This window comes from Ciona robusta, chromosome 14 (genome assembly GCF_009617815.1).
Source record: "Ciona robusta chromosome 14, ASM961781v2".
Classification (NCBI taxonomy): Eukaryota; Metazoa; Chordata; class Ascidiacea; order Phlebobranchia; family Cionidae; genus Ciona; species Ciona robusta.
In genome coordinates, this window is record NC_143248.1 from 330,399 (window position 1) to 355,414 (window position 25,016).

Here is a 25,016-nt window from a genome sequence, read left to right on the forward strand (position 1 = left end):
ATCCTTGCATGGCAACTACTAACATTATGCGCTGTTACCTCATGCACCGGTTGTGAATTACTTATATATATATATATTACTATTTTAGGTGGCTCAATGTACCTTACTTTATCCTCGAGTGGCGGCAACTTACAACACTAATATCATACGCCGGGTATGAATGTGCTTTTTTAATTAGAGGCAAGCGATCCTAGGCGCCAAACAACAAACACTGCTGGGTTGAAGTTGTATCGCGTTTTCTTTATAAGCGCAGTTTTCTTACAGTTACATTTTAGTTAGTTTTATAAATTACAACTTAATATGAGTTAACTTATACTGTATTGTGGGTTTAGTAGCCACGCTTTTAATTTTTTCCCGTAGCGTGTTTTAACGACTGTCGTTTTGCTGCTAAATTCTGTTTCGTTTGAATATTGTTTCAATTGAGTTGATCTAACCATTCTAACTTATCGTATTTGAAAAAAAGAAAAACAATTATGTATTGCAACGAACTTAACATTTTACAACGAAATTTATCAAAAACACGAAAAGAAAGTTTTGTAAAGAACTTTACCACAATCAAAGGCGAAAATAACAATATAGTAGTGGGGTAAGATGGGATACCGTTACTACATAATATCCCACATTTTAAGATGGTATTTTCAACAATTTGCAACGGTATTTCACAGTTGTGAGTACACGATTATAGTAATATACTCTGTTTATCACCATACTAAATAAAAAATTAATGACAAGTGTCTCATGTTACCCAAAAACCTGCCCCATCTTACCCCACCCTACTATACATTACTCGTTAATAATGGTAGGTCCGATCATTTTTGACGTTGAATAGTATTTACAATCCTGAGGTGGTTTATTATCAATAACTTGAGTTGTGATCTTGTTTTTCATAAACCCTGCTTCAACTAGGTGGGGTACTTGAGTTTCCTGGTCAAGAAAAAAATCCAAATCATTTACAAAAAAATACAAAAAAAACAACTTTAAAAAATTTGACAAAAAATAAAATAATAAAACACCAAACCTGGAACATTTGTTCAATGTCGGTATATTTGTTCTTCATTAATTCCCCCCATGATGTAAGATTACAATAAGTGAGCACACCACCCGGCTTTAACAAACGTTTCGCGTGATTTTTGATGAAAGCAAACTGGTGAGTGTGCCAGTCTTCCTCAGATAGTGGATATGTATCATACAGTATACCTGGATATGCATCATACAGTATACCTGGATATATATTATACAGTATACCTGGATATGTATCATACAGTATACCTAAAACATTGTTCATACTTCATATTTATTCCAGCAGCCACTAATGGGTTGTCCAAATTGTCAGCCATACTTAAAATAATCAATCACAAAGTTACATACATGGTAACTCGAAAGCGAGCACGGGGTGTATGAAACAGAACACCCGGGTTATAAAGACTGTCGTTACTTTCATTCAATGTTTGCAACTGTATCACATTTCATCATTTAAAAGCTCCTGACTGTACATTGCGATTCAATGTTTTGCAGTTTCTTATTATACCACACATACATTCATCATAACTTATTACAATTTACCATCAAAATGACCGCTTGGTAATATTGGAACAACTTCTTCCCACATTCCTTTTAATGGAACAACCTGAGTTAAAGTTTCTCAGTATTTTATATATACTTTAAAATTACATTAGAATTTTTGACTTTTCTCCTTTAGTGTTAAGTTGTTTTTTCAGTATCACTATATATATAATAATTGATTCTAATTTACCATTTTCACTTTTCTTACAGTTTCTTAATATTCATATGAACATATTGCAAAACACAACTTACTGTATGAGGTTGATCTTTGCCCCATGTTTGAAGCCGATCAAACACGCCAGCGTTACATTCAATTATCCAATGTTCGGATATTTTACGTGACTGAATTTTACTCGCTGCGATTGCCATTCCAAAACCAATCTCTAAAACTTTCCCACCTGTTTTATACAGCATAGTAACTTACTGTAATCCTGTTATAAATCTTGTTAATGGAAAGTATATATACAGAACTGTGGGTAAAATAAATAACTTTAGCACCTAAATCCAATATTTTCAGGTCGGTTTTAACAATTTCAAACGCTCTTTTAGAGTCGTAAAGATACGGTTGTAAAATTTTGCAAATATTCTTTGATTCCATCAAACAAAATGATAAATGGAAATAAAACATCGGGTCCTTTAATTAGTGCATGTCAGCTAAGTGCACAATATCCACAATGTAGTGATATTGTGGAGTCATGTGGACATAGCGGACATGCAGTAGATTAAAACATGCCCCATTCCAACCGATCATATAGTTCCGGTCCTTTTAACTAGCGCATGTCAACTTTGTCCACTATGTTCGCTATGTCCACTGTAGTGAATACTGTGGACATGTACTAAATAAAGTGACCTTATAGTACCACCCATTATTGGTTATGTAATATCATTGTAATTCTGTTTAGTTTTTAATATCTAATGTTGGTATTTTACGTGATCAGCGAATAGCACCGGGATGTTGGGGAGTGCCCCCCCCCATTTTTGGAATAAAAGGATTTTAATTTAAATATTTTCCGATTAAACTGCAGTAGCTACATTGGGTCCCTTTAATTAGTGCATGTCCGCAATTGTCCACTACATAGCGGGTATGCACTAATTAAAGGGACCGGTTACATTTAGCTCTTTGTTTTAACATTTAACAGTTAGGTAATTTATCTTTATATTAAGGTGTACCAATCAGGTGTGTAAAACTGTAAAAGAAGGTGTTTTAGAAAAAAAAGGGCCTAGTTATATTTTTTTATATATAAGTATAATAATATGATGATAAAATGTATCCCAACCTTTACTAGAAGCAATGGTAGCAAGTAAATGCATGTACGGCGTCTCCCATCTCTCCATAACAGGTTTCCCCATGATTTCTAGATGGGTGTCTTTCTCATTATAATCAGCACCGGCAGATGTCCACGACGGTTTGCAATCCTCGCCTTGGTTAAAGATTGTTTCAGCCATATTTAGGTTTCTCTAACACCTACGTTGAATAGGTTATTTTCGTCCATTTGTGGGTGATATATTTTAAGCAGGTCATTTCTTTAAATATCCGAACGAAAATATCCGAATCCAAAATGTGCGTTGCGATAAACTGAGAACGAGTTTCGACGTTGTACATTTTATGCCATATATAGATATAGTAGCAAAGTCCATGCAAGTCACTATAGACTTTGATATTAGTAACTATAATTGGCAACTTACAAGGTACTTTTCGGCTGATACCTTTTTATATACAACACACAAAATTCCATTTCATTTTGTTGCAAACTTTGATACAGACGTCAATTTTCCACGTGGCCTCGCGTCATAGGAATTTACATAAATATCTTATTTTTAAAAAATATGACTTATAGTTCACTTGTCTAAAAATATATCACGAATTTATTGGACTTAAATTCCAAAATATGATCTAAGAATCTGTAATATTACAAAAAATTATGTATAAAAAGAGGGTGTTTTGTTTTTGCTATAAATTTTAGCTCGATTGAATACGCAAATGGTCAGACTATTTTTATCTGCTGATTAAATTTGATAAAGTGGGTTGGACTGAGGAAACAACCCAGTGGTCACTAATGGATTGTCACAATCTTCTGCAAAACATTAAAACCAAATATAAAAATAATCATCCAATTGTTGTAAAGTGTCTTGTCCAAAGAACACATTTACCCACAATGGTAGCAGCGAAGAGCCTTGAACCTGTACACCCTGGGCTAGAGCAGGCGTGCTAACAACCGTACTATGACGCAAGGCAAAACTTTCTGTATTCTTCCGCTTGATAAAAGAACGAAAATATGACGCTATTATCAGCTTTTTTAAACTATTTTGAATCTATACGTCTTTTGATTGTTGTTTTATAAGTGAGGTCTCGTCGTATGACAGACAAAACATTGGTATAACTGGGCGGGGTAAGATGGAAAATCTTTCATTTTCTTTTCTCGTTCCGTTTGGTATAGTAAGCAAAGAATATTTACAGAAATTATATAACCGTATCCTCACGACTCTAAAATCGCGTTGTTAATTGTTAAAAACACGATTAAGAAATGAGGCTTTTGTGCTAACGGTATCCCATCTTACCCACTATACTATTGGTTGAATCGGTCGTATTCATACTTTAAAAACATTCCCTTTTTCGTGCGCAGCCTGTGACATATATATATATACTTAGACACGTAAAATATTGCACTATTTATTAAAATCACTTTGCATAATCCGTGCAACCATAAGTACGAGTGTCTGTACTATGGTTGAAATAAAAAAAATACGCAATTTTATAGAAAGTATAAAAACGTGCAAGAAAAGGTAAAAATATAAAAAAGTACCAGAGCATCACAAGGGAGTACAATACATATCAATAAGTAAGAAATAATTTCATGAACTTTAATTTGTGGTCGAAGTAAACATCCAATGTTCCATTAGGTCGCCCTGATAAGCTTCGCCTCGTTTGATCCCGTATAGGCGCCGGGCGTTCGAACCGTCAGCTGGTTTACTTGCTCATGGAAAACGTAACCCGGGTAAAGTGCCGAAGCCAGAACGTTTTTTCCGAGTAAGTTATGATACCTCATGGCCAGCGTGGTGTATCTCACGTCACTGGTGTGCATAAGGGTCCCGTATATTGAAATACTCCTTGTAATTCCTGTAGCGTCCATCCGGTTAACAATGTAGCATTGATTTCCACCCGAACAAGCACTTGATTGGACCCCAGCTGGGCTGCAACCGATATAACGATGACAAGTCCACGATCCGTCGTCAACGGTTGTTTGAAATCTTATTTTGTTTCCACTTGGAACCCCATATTTGTCCCCAATCAAGAAATAGCATTGAAACGTGGTCGGCTCACATGTGCTTCGTTTCTTTAACGATAAACCCGCCATTCCTCTCAAAGACACTGCTCTCCCCACAACCACTTTCAGCGTTACAACAAAGATAGCAATGAGTAGATTTCTCAGAGATACTGACATTATCTGCTTAATAGTTTCACGATTAGTGTTATCACTTTAACTGTCTTTCGTTTGAATGCCTGGAAAGCTGCAGTCGGTCTTATATATATACTATTATCTGTGCGTGAGGGTATTTTCGCCGATCCTGACGCGCACGCAAACACCGACGCAAAGTTACGTCACACCGTGGGCGCATTAACTGAAACAAAGATGATATCCATTGCTTTACGCAGATATCTCATTTTCGATAAGAAACCGAATATGTACAGGTAAATTATCACAAAGCAAACGAATGGTCGATATAAAACTAATTGTTGCTCGAGTCCCCACTATAACTAGATCACAGACACTTGTATAAAGCGTGCCTGCGAATGTTAATTACATCCTGGAACGATCTTACGCAACACGATGCACGCGCCCTAATAAACCATATTTAGCGAAATACAAGTTTTCTTTATTAAAGCGTGATTTATTAAGTGGTTTAGATTGAACTTTATAACGCACGTAAAACGTTAAATCACGCAATTACTATGAACGTACATTTTCTACGATTTGCTTTTAACTGAGTAATATCTGATTGCAAACTTTGTTTTGGTGTGTATAAACTTAAATGCGATACACAAAGTACAAATGTACTGACCGTTGTTATAAATATGATTACTATAGCGTTAATAACACACGATGACGTATATTTGTATAGCACCCACTCTATTGAGTGATGACGCATACTTGTATAACGCGCACATGTAGATTTTGTTGTAAATTTCAAATAGGGGCGACAGAAAGGCGGGGACTTACGCGTTTCTCATCACCTATATACTAGAACGAAACTTAAAATCATAACCATACATTATCTAAGTATAACATACAGAACGCTAAAAATAGTTACGCGACCATAAACGGTAAGTTACAGGTTGTTAATGACGTGATAAACACGTAATACACAATCACGCTCACGTGTCTGCCTGTCAGTTACCCCTCATATGCTAACACAGTGACACTACACCCGAATGCATACAAACATCACGTACGAATCCCACAAAATTCCCAACTTTCCAGAACAGTTTGAGACGCGGAAATCATTAAAGTATTAATGGTTTGAAACATTTGCAATTAAGCGTCAACGAAATGTGCAATGCAGAGAACCGCCGCACACTTATATTTAAGCAGCTGTGTTATTTGCGTCAGAATGCAACACGTCATTACAACCTTAATTTAGCTCATATCTAAAGACAGTAAAAACGTTATTTATCATTACGGACGTTGTTTAACAAACGTTAAGTGTGGACAACATGCGCGTATGGATTTAATTTCTACATTACAAAGCAGATTCATACTTTTTATATGGGTGAGGTCGAGGACCCGGGGTTTGGATCGAATTCGGCCCATATTACCCCAAACACCGTGCCCGCTTACTTACGCATCGTGTCTGGCTATGCTGCCATGTTTGGAACTTTGGCCGATTGTTTTTCTGTATGGCTGACAATTTCGACAAACCATTAGTGACCACTGGGTTGGAGCAAATACGGTTAAATCTCTTGCCGAAAAGGAAACATACGCCCACAATGGTAGCAGCAACGAGCATCGAAAGTTTCGGTTAAGATGCAAGTAAAGTCACAGAGACAGCATATATATATATAACAATAATTAGAAATCTAATTCTAGTCAACGTAACACACGTGTAATAACAAACCGTCAAACATAATTAATTATTATAAACAGCACTTTTATCACGTGTCATGTTATAGTATTTTCGACTTTGTACTTTCATGATTAACCTGGCATGGTTGTTGTATTTTTACCATACTTTCAGTTCGATGGGTCGGAAGGTATATTTACAACAGCCGGGCGCTGGAAATAGAAAACCCAGTTATATTTAGGCGGGACAGCGCTGGTGATTTGATGAATGGACACTTTTGCCGGCCCATTCATAAAACAAAAGTTGTATAGTCACGTCGGCCTTATACGCGTGTAACTCGACGTCACGAGTCATAAACCGAAATACATAGCAGCACTTTGCACAACCGGTCCCACGTTTTGCAACTATAGATAAATAAAGCTGTGAAAGTTATTTTCATACGATGTTACTATTTCAGTTTCATCATTTTGGTTGGAATAGCTAAATATAATTATCGCCTTTTAAAATATGTGACGCACCAAAAACTAAGTTATATTATATTATTAACGAGTAAAGTGACCAAAATTATCGTTTAATATCGCATGCCCTTCTTGAAACCGGTTTATTTTCTATGAAACTGAATGTTTGACTTAATATCCCATTAATTACTCTCGATGTATTTATGTATTTTGTTCCACTTTTAGTCAAAGGATTGAACAAAATTTCTAAATATTTAAACAAAGACAATGAGTAAGATTGGTTTATTATTTAATTGTTTAAATAAAAATAGATAACGTCCAATATAGTGTACGGGGTAAGATGGGACACCATTAGCGCATAATGTCCCATCTTTTATGATCGTGTTTTAACAATTAACAACGTTCCTTTAGAGCCGTGAGGACAAGGTTATTTAATTCTGGCAACTTTTTTATTTACTGCCAAATGGGACAATAAAAGAAACTGAAAACATGTCCCATGTTGCCCCACCCTAGTATAACCTAATACACAGCTCGTCTTACGTTAAATGCTAGATGAAACATGGCTTAACCCTACTTGAAAACTTTGTCAAATTTAGATTCCCAATGTTCCTATAAACAACGGCGGACACTGGGGTGCCAGCGAGTGCCAAACATCCCCAAAAAATAAACAATAGAAGTGCTAACTTGCACGCTTAAAATCTCTCCTGCGCGGGATTGTCTGGAGGACGTGCGCACTTGTGCAAATAACGTTACGATCAGTAATTCAAATGGTTAAGCTGACGTTAATTAAAAATAATCCGTCAAGCGCAGCAGGGCTTCATGGTCGTGTTAACCAAGGATAACCAATTTTCATTAGAAAAATACACGCGGGAGCGAAAAATACAAAAATTGAAGATAGAAAAGCAACTAAAATGAGCTTGACTTTATCTTTAATTATTTTTCGTTCGTTGTGAATTTTTTTCTGGAAAGTAAAGAATCGCACCAGATGAGCGTAGCGGCAATCGTGCTTTGATCGGGGCAGAACGTTGGTGCGCTGCGGTCCACGATCAGCACCGCACGAGAAATCGTTGGCTTGAAGCCAAAAACGCTGTTCTTTAGAACATAGGAGAAAAGATAGTAATACAAAGTGAGCGGCAATGTAGCTTGCTTATATTAACTCCCGTAAAAAACTTCTGTTATTAACAATTATTACAAATATCATTTTTTATACGAGTTCCGCATCTCGCCATACTGGAATTCACAAACGCGTCTTCTCTTGCGGTCTTTATCAAGCAGCGTTTGAACGTAAACCACGTGTTCTGTATGTTTTTTTTGATTAGCGTTGCTTTTCGATTAATCAGGTAAGATTCTCGTACGCCTTTCTCCTTGAAAACGTCATCATCACTCAGCTCGGCGCTCTTGCTAAAAAAATATTTTTTCCACACGCTTCGTCTGGATTTAGTAGAGACCGACCGAAATGATCTTTTTCCGTTGAAACCGATAATTGACACTCTAACGAAACATATAAAATGATCAGTATTAATCAAAATTAATAATAACTGTATTCCCGATATTGCAAGTTATAATAAATAAAAAATGGTTGTTATGAACGTTCTCAGTAGGTAACGTTATATGTGTTGGTTTTCTTAAACAACTTTGGAGTGACGACCAACGTGAATACTAAACGTAAACTACGACAGTCGACACCCTTAAAAAGGCTAAACTACGACCCACGTGAAAATTAAACAAGACGAACGGGCAGGCTAAACTACGACATACGTAAAGGTCGATAACTTATATTTATAAGCTATAAACACACGTTTATTTAATTGTTCGTGGATTTATTTGCAAACAATATAATTGTGAAGAAAACATTAGAACCTTAATGATACAGAACCTATGTCTCGTTGTTCGAACGTGTCGTATCTGAAGATATACAGGTATTGGAGAAAAGTAGGTAAAATTAACTGGAACAGTGCTGTGTTGAACATGGGAGCGTGTGAAGATGTGTAATTTATAAAGAGGTAAAAATTGCAACGTTATTATAGAATTTGCTACGTCATAATACCGATTGTGATGAAATGGATGAAAACTTCTGCGCATCAACTGCATGATAATAGAAAACGTGGAATGAACAATTCGGTGAAAAGCTATTTACAATATAGAACTGTGGGGTAAGATGGGATACCGTTAGCACATAAATCCCATATTTTATGATCGTGTTTTACCATTAACAACGCTCTTTTAAAGTCGCGGGGAAATAGCTATTTAAGTAAAACGTGTCTCACTTTACCCCAAAACGCGTCCCATCTTACCCCACCCTACTACACACATATTATAAATACGAAGGTTTGGGCGGCACGACAGGACGTGTTACAGAAACACTGGATATTTTCCTCGGTCCTGTCCCGTTGGTTTTGCGTTGGCTGTTCATTACAGGCGGCTTGATGCTGGAGAAAACTTTTCTTTCTTTAGAATGTTGGAAAATTCTTGGCGAAATTAGGGAGTGGTAACTAGGTCGTAACGTTGCTGCGTGGGGCGTAACATTCGTCGGTTTGGAATTCCGCTTTTCAGTTTCACTTTCGATTATTTCATGTAATTCCGCGGTTTGTGACGTAGTGGTATTGACTGAATTCACTTGTTTGGCGGAAATGAATGGGCCGTTTATGACGTCATTAGCGCGTCGCGGTGTTTGTTCGTCAGAATTATTGGCGTCGATTTCCTGGCAATCTTTTCCATCAAGTGAATGGTCACATGGGATATCACCGGAGCTTTGAATGCCGACCAAACTTGCGTGAACTTTCGTTTGTCCCATCTTCCCCACTAATTCTTTATTACCATTCACGAGTGGAATAGCAGTTTCATGATTTTCCATCAATTCTTGTTTTTCAAGATTAAACTTCTTGTCTTTTTCAACAAACGGTTTAGGTTTTTCAACAAGTTGTTCTTCCTGATCAATATTATCCTTTTCAGCAACTAGTAGCTTTTCAGTAACAATTATTTGACTTTTAACAAATTCTTTTTTTTCTTCAACAATTTCGTTTTGTTTTTTAACCATAATTCCAGGTTTTTCAACATTTTGGTTTTCTTTTTCAACAAATTCTTTCTCTTCGTGAAAATTTTCAATAGGAGATTCTTGATTTTCAACAAATGGGTTTTCTTCAACAATTTCTGTTTCTTTTTCAACAACAATTTCTTGACTTTCATTAAATTCCGTTTGAACAACAGAATCAGGTTTTTCATAAACAGAATCAGCTGTTTCAACAACTTGCGGCTTTTTAACATCAACTACACTTTCAACAAGTTTTTCTTCATCAAAAATTTCATTTTGTTTTTCAATGAAGGATTCGGGCGTTTCAACAACTCGATTTTCTTTTTCAACAAACTCTTGCCTTTCAACAAATTGTTCTTCTTCTGGAACTTTTTTAAAAGAAAACTCAGTTTGTCCGACAGTTTCTTCTTTTTCAACAAAAGATTCCGCACTTTCAACAACTTTCTGTTGTTCTGGTTTTTCAACGGCTGTTTCAAGATTTTCAAATTTTTCAACAAGTTCCACAGGTTTTTCAAGTACAGTTGTTTGAACTAGTTGATCAGGTTCTTTAGTATCGTGTTCCTCACATAAATCAAGCTGTCGATCTTCACCTGAACTACCATCACTCGACAAACTGTAACTTGATTTATCGACGGGTGCGTCTAGATACGCGAAAATCTCCTCGACCAAAATACTTTCATCTCTTCCCATTGTAACTTCATTCAACGTTGGATCAATCGTAAGATCGTCATCCAGATCGACCTCGAAACTGTTTATATCGAGTGATTCCGATTGCTGCATTGTAACGTTATAACTGGGTTCTTCAACAAAATCTTGTTTTTCAACAATTTGTTTTTCTTCATCAACAATTTCTTCATGAACTTTTTCAACAACAACCGTTGTTTCAACTGCCACATTCTCATACACCGCTTGCTTTATTATTTCGTTTTGTTTTTCATTATGTTGCACAGGTGTTTCAACAACATTTTCAACATAAGTCTCGTGCACAGTAACGTCACAATCTTCAACTTTCACAGAATCGCGACCCAACTTTTGGTCCTCGTTTCCCGCATGATAAACAACATCCTCCGGACACATGGGAGCCCGCTTCTTCTTCTTAGAAGTTGGGATGATTATCTCGGCAACTTCATCTACTGAATGTTGCAAGGATGGTCGTTGTGGTTTCGCGGGAGCAGATTTACGCTCAATTTCAAGATCTTCTGATTCCTTAACCTTGGAAGAAAAATCGTTCATCTCCGGAGGTGCGGAAGCGGGTGTTGTTTCATCGTCCTCAACATTTTCCACATTCCCGTTGAGCGGTAGAAACGTCATGAAACTTACAGGTCTGGGGTTGGTTGGTTTAGCACGCGGTCGTAAACTCACGTTTTCGACGGAAAATGATCGCTGGAGTTGCCCGGGTTCCTCTGTGGGGAAAACTGAATAAACTTGATTACCTTCGGGTGAATTTGTTGCAGACGTGTTGAGTGTGTGGCTTCGCTTACGGCGACTAAAAGCTTTAAATGAGAAGAAGCGAGATCCGCGCTCTGGTGAAGATTTAAAAATATTTCCGAACTTCCATTTTTTCGCGCTGTTGGTTTCGCTTTCATTCTTCCTATTCAAAGCATACGATCTTGACGGTGAAAACAATCCTCGGATAAAAGATTTATTTTTTTTACCCTCGCTCTTTTTCGCGCTGACAGAAATCCACGACCGCCTTTTTTTCTTCTGCAAATCTCTCGCTAAATCAGTAACTGGCAAAGGTGACGTCACAATTTCTTCGTTTTCGATGTCAAACGTAGCACCAGCGACATCCAGTGTCAGCGGATCAATACGAGCTTGTAACTGGTCGCTTGTTATCGCGTTCTCTTGCAACATGGGGTCAGGTGACAAAGAATTCTCGTGACTGCTTGGTTTAAACGATGAAAATCGCGGACGTTTAACGACCACAGCTTCATCTTTTTGCTGTGTTTCACCAACTGATGAAGTAGGTGACACATAAGTAGTTTCCTCCGTTATGTTTACTGCGATGTCTTTAGAAATATCTTTTCCATCAAACTCAGTGCTTGTTTCTTCAATAGTTCCATTATTATTATCACCATTGCATTCTAAGGACTGAATTACTTCCGCATTATTTTCAGGAGGTGTTATCCTATCGTGTGTGACAACATAATCTTCCATGCTGGAAACAACATCTTTATTTTCAACGAAGGAGTCTTCTTGATCGCTAACGGAGACTATTTGTTGTTTATTATCATCCAATGTTTCGTTATTTGTTTCCGGAGGACTTAAAGGTGAATGCGGCAGCTCATTATCGGTGTACAATGCCACCATCAGCTCATCCCATTCGTTATCGTCGTTCGCTGCCGGAACTTCATCCAATGTTGGCTTATCATTCTTCGATGTTACAGAACCTATACCTGACGACGGTGATGATGATGATGTCATAGCTGATGATGTCATCGACGATGCAGACGACAGCGGAGATAGATCGGTGTTGGGCGTGGCCACCCCTTCATCGTCCGTCGTGTGTGAAGTTTGATGCGTCTCCCGTTCGATGAAACTTTGTTGGTACATAGCTCGGACTTCGTCGGGAATTTCTTGGCAGATTAAAGTCGATGTTACCGGTTCCGAGAAGTCGCAGAACACAGCTTGTGATGCGTGGTTTGGGGGGTAATTCCATAACGAAGGTTTCACTTTGTGGGAACCAAAGTATTCAGGAGCTGTTAGGGGGGGGGGGAGATTAATATAGTTGAAATACTTTACAATGCATAGAAAATAGTTTAATAAAACACTTAAATCAAATAAAATACTTAATAAAGTACTTGAATAAATATACAATGTAACATATATATACATGTTATAAAAATTATATATATAAATATACTTTACTTAAAAAATACTTTACAAGTTTACAAAATTACCAACTTAAATAGAGTACTTTATAACCAGCCCACCCACCCAAATTATCAGCGATCGGCAAAGTCAACATCATCTCATTGTTCCCGTGGACACGACAATATCCAGATATCATGAACGCAAAGTTTTGAGCAGATACCGGGTGCATGGCAAGAACCAGTGGCTGGGGGAAAATCGGGGTATTGTGAAATAATATTGGAAAATATGATGAATGTAACTTATTTATATTCGCATGGCGGGGAAACAACAGTCGTTATAACACTGATGTTCTGTTTCATACACCTCGTGCCCACTTACAAGTTACCACGTATGTAACTTATTTATCTTCGCACGGCGGGGCAACAACAGTCTTTATGACACGGGTGTTTTGTTTCATACACCTCGTGCTCGCTTACAAGTTACCAGGTATGTAACTTATTTATCCTCGCATGGCAGGGCAATGACAGTCGTTATAACACGGTTGTTCTATTTCATACACCTTGTGCCTGCTTACAAGTTACCACGTATATAACTTATTTATCCTCGCATGGCGGGGCAACAACAGTCGTTATAACACGGTTGTTCTATTTCATACACCTCGTGCCCGCTTACAAGTTACCACGTATGTAACTTATTTATCCTCACGTGACGGGCAACGACAGTCGTTATAACACGAGTATTCTGTTTCATACACCTCGTGCCCGCTCACAAGTTACCACGTATGTAACTTATTTATCCTCGCATGGCGGGGCAACAACAGTCGTTATGACACGGGTGTTTTGTTTCATACACCTTGTGTCCGCTTACGAGTTACCACGTATGTAATTTATTTATCCTCGCATGGCGGGGCAACGACAGTCATTATAACACGGGTGTTCTGTTTCATACACCTCGTGCTCGCTTACAAGTTACCACGTATGTAATTTATTTATCCTCGCATGGCGGGGCAACGACAGTCATTATAACACGGGTGTTCTGTTTCATACACCTCACGCCTGCTAACAAGTTACCAGTATGTAACTTATTTATCCTCGCATGGCGGGGCAACAACAGTCGTTATGACACGGGTGTTTTGTTTCATACACCTCGTGCTCGCTTACAAGTTACCAGGTATGTAACTTAGTGAGTGATTATTTTACTGTATGTATTAGTGACCACTAGGTTGAAGCAAAATTAAGTGTCTTCTCCAAGAACACATACGCGCACAATGATAGCAGTGACGAGCCTTAAAACCCCCAACCTCTGGGTAACTTTTAAAAATTTATTTTAACATATCTTAACTTTTTTTTATAAATACTAAGAATTTTTGCAGAGACAACAACTCACTGGCAAGTCTTTAAAATCTACGCGAACGTTTGTTTTTCTTGAATCGGGCAAACAAGGTGCAACTTCAACAGATTTAACGACGGTGAAGTCAGCGAACATGAACGACATCTTGGTTTTCGAATTCACAAGTTGACTCACACCATAATGGTGACCGACTAATAACGTGATGTCAGATTCAGGTAGTGCCTACAAAACAATGAAGCAATTATAAATTTAACTTGTTTTTTTTATTTTATGAACTTTTTTTTAATTAAAAAGAAGATTTTATTATTTTTTATATTTGACATAATTTTTTAGCTTAAAATTTTGATTGTATTTTCAAACTGCAGATAGTGGTGTAAAAAAACTTTTATTAAAATCTAAACTATTTAATCAAAGCTTCGCACTAGTGTAAAAAAATGACAAATAATTACAAAACTTGTGTTTAGAAGTATAAACCTAGCCTATTTTCTTCTATTCTGTACGGGTGAGGTCCTGGAGGACGAGGGGCTGAGATTTAGACAAGATTTGTCGCGTTACCGCAACCAACCTACCATGATAGTGGCATCAAAGTACCTCCCCCCATACAAATGTTGGGGAAGCAATATCTTCAAATATTGCATCCTTAACTTAAGTAGAGCGTTCTCCGTTCCGACCCCGGGTTTATGGGGGGTCGGTGATGTGGGGGGGAGGGGGGTGGGGCTCGTGGTTTCCAATCACATGGTGTACGTAACTTGTCTGGGGTGATACATGGTTTATGATGAAAATGATTTATTTGTGTTTGTGGCAACGAAAGTTAGGACACAGGTGTTCTGTTTCATACACCGTCTGCCCACTGAAAAGGTTACCACATATGTAATTTATTGATCTTTGCATGGCAGGGCAACGACAGTCGTTATAACACGGGTGTTCTGTTTCATACACCTCATGCTCGCAAGTTACCACGTATGTTACTTATTTATCCTCACATGGCGGGGCAACGACAGTCGTTATAACACGGGTGTTCTGTTTCATACATCTTGTGCCCGTTTACAAATTACCACGTATGTAACTTATTTATCCTCGCATGACGGGGCAACGACAGTCGTTATAACACAGGTGTTCTGTTTCATACACCTTGTGCCCGTTTACAAGTTACCACGTATATATAACTTAGTGGTTGATTGTCTTTTTCTGTATAGCTTACAATTTGGACAACCCATTAGTGACCACTGGGTTGGAGCAATTGCCCTAAAGTGTTTTGCCCAAGGACACATACGCCCACAATGGTAGCAGCGAGGAGCATTGAACCCATTACCCACGGTGGTATAACAGTCATGTGCGAGTTTTAATAGTTGTAATAAACCTTCAAATATTGCTGCAGCTTCTTCCTGTGTTCCTTATTATTATGATTAGAATTGACCATGGCCACCATATTGTGTGGAAGGAAGTTGTGCAAACCAAAATCCTTTCTGTCAAAATCAATATTTTATTTGTAATGGATGAGTGAACGTATGTAACTTATTTATCCTCGCATGGCGGGGCAGCGACAGCCGTTATAACACAAGTGTTCTGTTTCATACACCTCGTGCCCGCTCACAAGTTACCACGTATGTAACTTTATTTATCCTCGCATGGCGGGGCAATGACAGTCGTTATAACAGGGGTGTTCTGCTTCATACACCTCGTGCCTGCTTACGTTATCACGTATGTAACTTTGCATGGATTTTTATTGTGTACAGTTACCAATTTAGACAACCCATTAGTGACCACTGGGTTGGAGCAATTGCCGTTAAGTGTCTTGCCCAAGGACACATATGCCCACAATGGTAGCAACGACGGGCCTTAAACCCGTTACCCCTAACACACAACTTACTCAATCTGTTTAAGCGTAATTTTATTCGGGATTTGAAACGATTTTTTCTTTCCGGTCCATTTAGTTGTTTCAAGCGTTACGTGCGATTGTGACATCACAGTTTCAAGCATATGGAAAGCAGCCATGCGTAACAACTCGTCTGTCGACATACACCCCTTGTATAGAACACCTGGGCGACAATACAGTTAGATTCAAATGCCACAACATTTTCTAATTTTTATTTTTTGGGAAATTTTGTTTCTACGTTTTAATTTTTTTTCTGTTTTCCAAATGTAATTTTTCTAATTTATTTTTTTAGTTTTTTTCTGATTTTTTTTGTTTTGTTTTTTCTAATTTTTATTCTACTTTTATTCTACTTTTACCTCATTTTAGTTCAAAAGAAATAGGAAAACACAGAATGTGATTAATGATTATGTCTAGGTGTTTATTGTTTATTGGGAATATACAAGCATTTGATTGCAGTTCAAGAAAAAAAACCTAATTGATAATTTGAAAAAAAACAAAGAAAAACATTATTTTCCAAAAAAGATATTTTTCAACTTAACAAAAACAAACAATAAACAATGATTTTCAAGATAACAATATTTTCCACTCACCTGAGACAACATCATTGACAGATTGTTGGTAATGATACTGAAACGACTTTGAATCCTCGCGCGATAATTTGTGAATATCCTTGGAAACGAAGGTTAAACGAAAACAACATTCGTGATGTTTGACAGCAGGGTTTGTGACGACCTGTAACGTAATCGTGGAATATTTCAATATTTAACTGGATTCGATGGTGAATGAAAGTAACTTATTTATCCTCACATGGCGGGGCAACGACGATCGTTATAACAATGGTGTTCTGTTTCATACACCTCTTGACTGCTTACCAGTTACCACGTATGTAACTTATTTTTAACCTCGCGAAGCGGGGTAATGACAGTTGTTATAACACGGGTGTTTTTTCTGTTTCATACACCCCGTACCAGTTTACGAGGTAATAATTATACGGAAATTCAGATGGCAGTTAATCTCTTGAGAATGCTTTTATAATAATGAGACAATAGAAGCTCATTTTCAACACAAGCATGCCAGCCTATAGGTACGAAATATTTTATTTCAAACATTATGGTCTAAAATCAAAACTATTTGGTGATGTCAAAAGTTAAAATGACTGCCAGCATAACTATCAAAATATGGACTGTTATGTTTGTATTGGAACAGGTGATTTGTTTATATAAGCCCTCTAGTTTCTGTTTCAAAAATGTGGCAACGTAACGACTGTCATATGAAGTTTAATACACAGTATGTTTAGTACACAGTATGTTTAGTACACAGTAAGTTTAGTACACAGTAAGTTTAATACACAGTATGTTTAATACACAGTATGTTTAGTACACAGTATGTTTAATACACAGTATGTTTAGTACACAGTATGTTTAATACACAGTATGTTTAGTACACAGTATGTTTAATACACAGTATGTTTAGTACACAGTAATCTTACCTTTGATATTTGGTCCCACGGAGCCAACACCACTTCATTTAATTCATTCACATCCGTTGCACCATTCGCTTCATCTGTATAAACATAATGTGGAACTACACGTTAATTTTTAATAAAGATATTGTTTAATAAAATATTTTAATTAATAAAACCCGTTTTTTATCAAAACTCCTTACTATCACAACAACTAGTTAACGCAACTATTGTCTAAATGAGTTTTTAGGACTCTAATGGTAGTTTAAGACTATAATCTTTTTTTAGAGTTGTAAAAACATGCCATTCACAATTTACCTGTTACATCTGGTGGTTTCAACACCAGCGAATACAACGAAGTGTCTTTGAATTCCAATTTCTCGCACAATGCGCCCACAATATCCCCAGCTGTGGTATCCAGATCAAACTTGAATGAACTGGTTTCCCCAACTTCTAATACAACACGCAACACCCCTGGCCTGCATAACAACTTGCTGTATGTCTCACTCTGTTAAAATAAAGAATAACTTTTATTAATAGTTATTTAATAAAAATGTTTACACAACGAATGATAAAATACACGGATTAAAAACAATCACCCACAAAGTTACATGTTACTTGTAAGCAGGCACAAGGTATATACAACGGAACACCCATGTTATAATGACTGTTGCCGACGATTACTCAGAAAAACGCCAAGTTACACACACTTTTATAATTTTACACTCATTCAAAACCTAAATCTTGGATAAATCAGTTAGATTCAACCTATCCTACCTTGACATCGGTGCTCGTTGCATCATTATCAGCAAACCTGACACGCGGTCGATTCATTCCTTTCGATTTGCGTCCCGGTTTCAAGAAAGAAGAACTTGCAACCTGGTATGTTTATTAAAAAAAAAATAAATCTGGAACGAAACATTTATGGAAACTTGTAAACTGGAACGAGGTGTATGAAACAGAACACCCGTGTTATAAAGACTGTTGTTGCCCCTTCCATGCGAGGATAAATAAGTAAATACAAGTTACAATCATTCAAAAAGAAGTTTCTTCCAAAAAAGGAGAGAAACGTTAAAATACATTCTTTCAAAACTAAACCTTAAAACACTATAAGTTAGTACTGCAACCGTGCTATGTTGTAACAACTATGTTGTCCACAAGCTCTGCACAAGTTAATCATTACCAACAACATTCCTAATTTAATATGTTCGATATAAAGATGACAAATAAGTAAATGGGCACGTAAATATAACTTGAAAAATGATAAAAACATAAATAGTAAATACAAAAATTAAGTAACAACACAATATAATGGCCAAACAAATACATATATATGTGTATGCTCCTATATTGATTAAAAATGCTAATTAATAGCTTAATTAGGCAGGTCAAATTTAACCAATAATTTTAATTTCAAAATATTCAGTTAAAAGTATTGTTTCAATAAATGTATTATAACAAACCAAACACAAAAGTAATTTTTAAGAAATACATTTGATACCGAGATATACGTGCCCATTATAGTTGTATATATTATGTTTGTGTGCGGGATGTGTACACAGTGTAGTTTACCAACCATATATTACTGTGGGGTAAGATGGGATACCATTAGCAACTAAATCCCATATTTCCTGATCGTATTTTTAACAATTAACAAAGCTCTTTTAGATTCATGAGGACACAGTTGTGCAAAAATTCTTTGTTTTCTACCAAATTGTTGTCTCATCTTACCCCGCCCTACTATATTTTCTGTATAGCAAGATGAAACTGAATCCCCTACGCCCCCTAATCTGTACATTCATGTTAATTGTGTTAAAAATCCACACTCATTGTTGTTTCCACTACAACGAACAATGTCTTACCCTGCTTGGCTGTAACACAGTAAGGTCTACTTCATCTGTACTGTACCTGGAATGCAGTGTATTATGTAACTTCTGCCACAAGGCATAAGTTAATTATACTTACGGGTTCATCTGGTATAAAACGCTATAAACATTTAAAAAATGGTATACATAAAAAAGGTATGTATATATATATACATATAATTTAAAAAAAAAGGTATATATATAAAAACATAAAAACTGATATACAAAAATGTTAACCCTTCGTTTGCATTCTGTAAAACTTTATCAGCGTTTGACGCAACTTTGTTTCAATATGCTTAGTAACAGAGACGAGAGAGATAACGTAACATTATTATACAAATTAATTTATGTTACTTAATATTTCATTAACTAATGTATAAAGAAGAATTTGCTCACATTCCAAATACCCTGTTGTATTAAAATTAATAAACAATAAAGTTAAACAAAACCAGAAGCACGTCATACTTGATTAAATCAATAACCCTCTCCCGAGCCGACTCTTTTACGTGCTCGCTGCCAATTTTAATGATCTGGTCACCAGGCTGCAACTTATTTTCTGAAGGACCACCTGCAATATATTAATATATTAATTAATTACGGGATAAACAAGTACACACAGTTTAATTATAGTCTGTTGTATTTTTTGGCAGATGAAATATTAAAAACTTTGCGCTTTGGAATCACTACAGGCCACAGGTACATAATTCTGTGAATACTCTTTGTTTACCACCGAAAATGAGAAAAAAAGAATGGACAAACAAGGCTACTAAAACTTTATCTATTTATATATACACATAGAAATATATATCCCCAAAATTTATTAGTAAAAAATCAAACCTGGTGAAACAGAACGCACAATAACAGGTTTCTCACTGCCAGCAATAAATCCAAAGCCAAGTTGTTCATCACGTTTAATAACATAGTGTCGGGGTAGTGGGACGTCCTCTGTGAGACCCTGATCTTCGTTATCTTGGCCGACACGTGGGTCGTTGTACGACACTCGCTGTGCGATGTGGCTGGAAATGTGGATGGTTGTTAAAACGGATGCAATTATTAAAATTCAACACAGCATGAAGCAATGCTGCTGCCATTGTGGGCATATATATACTTGGGCAAGACACTTAACGGCAATTGCTTCAATCCAGTGGTCACTAATAAGTTGTCCAAATTGTGGTTAGCAAGCCTGCCTGTAACCCAGGGGTTGATGGTTCAAAGCTTGCACTGCTACCATTGTGGGCGTATGTGTTCTTGGGCAAGACACTTAACGGCAATTGCTCCAACCCAGTGGTCATTATAAAAACACAGGAAATGCTTGGTATAATTATTACATCAACCACTCACTTGAGAAAGTAAACTCGGTCCGAATAATCGACCGCCATCTCGTAACCATAAGGAAGATTATACTCGCAGTCCCAGGCTTCGGGCGGGGGGAGTATTTGTATCGTGTGACTGTGACCACTGTGAAACAATCCATGATAATATATAGTAGGGTGGGGTAAGATGGGACAGCTTAAAACTGTTAAATTACTCTATGTTAATAACAATACATAACTTTGACTTAAAAAAAATATTTTAAAAAAATTGATAAAAACATGATTAAATCAAACTAAACTAACAGTAACCAAAAACGATAAGATCATGTAACTACTTTACACAGTGCAGCCTATATAACAAACAAAACATAGTAAAACAAAAACAAACAATAAACAACTGCAAAACCAAATTACTATTGGGTAGTAAAGAGTGAAAGTTAATATGAATTCTCCCATAAATCACCATGTTTTATAAAGGACAATAATGAGTAGTAACCGTGGGGGATGAATTGAAGTATTTCAAATACTTGAGCACATTAAAGTAGCTTGCTTTATTGTTTTTATAAGATTTATGAAGATCACTTTTGAGACAATGACATTAAATTTCAATACAAACATGGCAGTCCATATGTAAGATACCATTTTCATTTCAATGTTTCATATTAAAGAAACTATCTTTAAGTTTGTAAATATAAATATTTAACTTCTTATATTTTCTGAACATTTTCAATACTAACATGACAGCTCACAAGTAACATATGATTTCTATCTCAAACATTTTAAATTAAAAACTAAAACCATATTCATTCATGCTAAAAGTAAATAATAGTAAAATAAACAGTATAACTTGTTACATCCCTTAAGAATTGAAGGTTTAAGTTTTTTAACCGTAATATTTAAAATGAAAATCAAATCTAACATATGGGCATAGACTGCAATGTTTGTATCAAAACCGACCAAAAAATTAGGCTTAAGGAACCTAAGATAACAGTTATTAGATATACAGTGGGGTGGGGGGAAGATGGGACGCTTTTCATTCTATTTTCCTCTCCCATTTGGTAGTAAACAAAGAACATACAAAGAATAATAAAACATATCCTCACAACTCCCGTAGACCGTTGTTAATTGTTTAAAACAGGATCAGGATATTTGGATATTATGTGCTAAAGGTGTCCCATCTTACCCCACCATGCTATATATAATACATTATTAAAACAATCAGTTTTTAAAGAATATTCAGGTTCGTCAAAAGTCAAAACATAAATAATTATATAGTGAGGTGGGGTAAGATGGGACACCTTTAGCACATAATATCCAAATATCCTGATCGTGTTTTAAACAATTAATAACGGTCTATGGAAGTCATGAGGATACAGTTTTTTAATTCTTTGTATGTTCTTTGTTTACAACTATATATAATAAAGAGATATATAAAAAAAAGAAAATAAAGTTAAAAGTGTCCCATCTTCCTACTGTATGGAAAATAATCCTTATTACTTTTATGCAATTAATGGCAAAACAAATAATTGATTGTATTGTAGTAAGACACTTGACACAGTTTATTTTATGCATTGAATTGATTTATGTATTATGGAATACAATTGGTTTGTGGTTGCCACCATATGTTACTTTAAGATGCGTCTTATATTCCATACACTCATATTAATACAACAATATAATCCTTGGAAGTGTAATTAGTTCTTTGTATCATATTTACAAAGATTTTTTGTATCATATGTACAATGTCTGTACAATACATTTCAAGTATTTTATAACATATTAAATAAACAGCGAACAAAGGGGTTGTGGGAATAGATAATTAAATGTAACAAAGGATCATACAGAGTAGATAGACCACAAGAAATGATATTTGTGGTCACAGACTATGATTTGTTTAGCTAGCAAACATTGGTACTGTAGGTTTCATATTTAAACAATGTAAGACCGCTAACGAACTCAACCACAATCAACCAGTTTATTCTTTACCTCAAAAATGTAAATAACGTAATCGAGGGCACCACCGAAAAGAATGTTATAATTGGACGATTATTGTAAAAAGCGGAAGAGCACCATTTGGTAATGTTAAATACGGTTTGTTACATCATCATTGAAGCTATTTGTCACAATCGTTACTATTACTTCAATACCACATGGTACATTGCACACAAGGTAGCTTTACAATGAACTTGAAATAGGTTAACAACTTATAAACAACAATGTGAAATAAAAAAAGCGATGCGCCAACGCCAAAATTAACACATGTATAACACACACACTGAAACTTAACATGGACACAGAGAAATAAAACAAAAATCACGCTAATAAAACAACTATGTTTCATAAAAACAAATACGTTTTATAATATTCACAACACATACCTGTAATAATAAACTCTTCCATTAAGTCCCAACCTTACTTCCCAACCATTCAGTAACTTCTTTTTTACTGAAGCTATTGAAGTCATTTTCACTAAAAAACAAACATTTTAAAATGTTGAGTAAATGTAACTTGGTTTATCCTCAACGACAGTCGTTATAACACAGGTGTTCTGTTTCTTACACCTTATACCTACTTACAAGTTATTATGTATGCAACCCCATCAGTGTTTTTCTGTACATTTATTTAATTAATCAGCCTAGCAAGTTCAACAAAATGAAAAGAAGCATATTATATTTTATAGTTAAGACAATTAACTTAATACCTGATGCGTTAGGTTCCACAAATTATAAGACTTCAGTTCATTCACATAAAGTTACCATTGTTGGTGGGGTCTATAATATAAGGAACATCATTTCTACATCAGCGATACAATCATTTTTGTAGGTTATTCAGAACTAGTGAAGAATCTTTCGGTGTGTTACAGATTTGGCTGGTGGAAAGTGTTGGAGGTTGGAGCTTAGGGGTTGTTATTATTATTATTAGGGTTTAGGGGTTATTATTATTATTAGGGGTTAGGGGTTATTATTATTAGGGGTTTATTAGGTTAGGGGTATATGAATTAGTGTAATTATGTTAGCAGTAAGATTATTCATTATATAAATCAGCTATCAGTTTTAAATTAATTTTAATTCGTATTGTTCAACTACTGTGTTCCACAAAAACAACAAACAAAATAAAGAGAAAAATGCAAATGCATTTGCAGTTCTCATTTATAGAATAACATATGCAAGTAAAATAACATTCGTTATACATACGCGTTTTATACAAATAGAATACACTCTTAACACGCATACAGAAAACAAATAAACTTATTGTTATTCTATAACATACGTCGGACGTACATCGGTAAATGCAATAAATATAATTAACTACGACAGATTACTAGTATATAAATATACATACCTTAAAGACGTATCTTCAACTTGACTTATCACGAGAAAACACCAGTCATAGTAGTAATGTGTACGCAATGCAATAGCTCGAACAACACGCGAATTTTGCAAATTCCTGGTAACGGCTGGTTTGTTGATAACAATTCAAAGCCAGCCATCCAAAACGATATTCAACGGAGCGAAACAGCTATCTCTCCAAAGGCAATCCCCTATGATATACAGATAGGCATGATAGAGTCGTATAAACACCATGAATTGGCCCTGTGGGGTAAGATGGATATCGTTATTGGGGTAAGATGGGATACTGTTCTCATAACTCCTAATCGTGTTTTGCACAATTATCAACGCTTTAAATTTGTTGGGTCCAAGACTCGCCGCTGCTACCATTGTGGCCGTATGTGTGCAAGTAACATTCGTGGTAACTTGTAAGCGGGTACGATGTGTATGAAACAGAACACCCGTGTGATAACGACTGTCGTTTTTCAGCCACGCGGGGATAAAGTAATTTACATTCATTCATTGAATATTTAAGCTATATAGTAAGATGGGGGAAGATGGGACACCTTTAGCACATAATATCCAAGTATTCTGACCTTGTTTTAAATATTCAACAACGGTCTATGGGAGTCGTGAGCATACAGTTTTATAATTCATTGACTGTTCTTTGTTTACTATCAAATGTGACGAGAAATAGAATCAAAAGGTGTCATATCTTTCCCCACCCTATACTATATATATGTTTCGTTAATCGCGCAGCGGTTCGAATATTTTGTTTTCTTTTATCGACAGATAGGGTATACGGTTAATATTCTCGTCGAGTTATTTATTTGCGCTGTAACTTAAACAAAGTCCAAAGGGCTATGTTACTAACGGGTTCCTAATGTAGGAAGT

The 25,016-nt window shown here is 36.0% G+C and overlaps 2 protein-coding genes across 2 annotated transcripts; both read right to left on the minus strand.

Annotated features, from left to right (window-relative positions):
• Positions 1-443: 443 nt before the first annotated feature.
• On the minus strand, positions 444-3,019 carry LOC149724644 (guanidinoacetate N-methyltransferase-like). Its single transcript, XM_089892622.1, has 5 exons — positions 2,841-3,019; positions 1,816-1,961; positions 1,564-1,627; positions 1,019-1,197; positions 444-924 (listed from the first exon to the last, which is right to left on the minus strand). Exons 1-5 carry the CDS (start codon positions 3,007-3,009, stop codon positions 784-786), a joined length of 699 nt encoding a protein of 232 aa, XP_089748748.1. The 5' UTR covers positions 3,010-3,019; the 3' UTR covers positions 444-783.
• A 5,862-nt stretch (positions 3,020-8,881) lies between these two features.
• Positions 8,882-24,294, minus strand: LOC149724645 (uncharacterized). Its single transcript, XM_089891776.1, is given in 18 exon segments — positions 8,882-12,812; positions 13,051-13,171; positions 14,314-14,499; positions 14,847-15,000; positions 15,002-15,030; positions 15,638-15,743; positions 16,148-16,316; positions 16,744-16,885; positions 17,643-17,716; positions 17,934-18,123; positions 18,393-18,494; positions 19,478-19,523; positions 19,946-20,048; positions 20,318-20,496; positions 20,822-20,938; positions 23,172-23,262; positions 23,495-23,662; positions 24,136-24,294. Coding segments are annotated over 16 exon segments (5,220 nt in total). The 5' UTR covers positions 23,258-23,262; positions 23,495-23,662; positions 24,136-24,294; the 3' UTR covers positions 8,882-9,396.
• Between the last annotated feature and the right edge of the window lie 722 nt (positions 24,295-25,016).

Bases quoted from the DNA above. Each gene is read 5' to 3' on its own strand.
- LOC149724644 (XM_089892622.1), bottom strand. From the start codon at position 3,009: ATGGCTGAAACAATCTTTAACCAAGGCGAGGATTGCAAACCGTCGTGG. The intron at 1,962-2,840 runs GTTGGGATACAT...TGTATAAAACAG, and splicing joins TACCATTGCTTCTAGTAAAG to GTGGGAAAGTTTTAGAGATT. The intron at 1,628-1,815 runs GTAAGTTGTGTT...ACTTTAACTCAG, and splicing joins GCAAAGATCAACCTCATACA to GTTGTTCCATTAAAAGGAAT.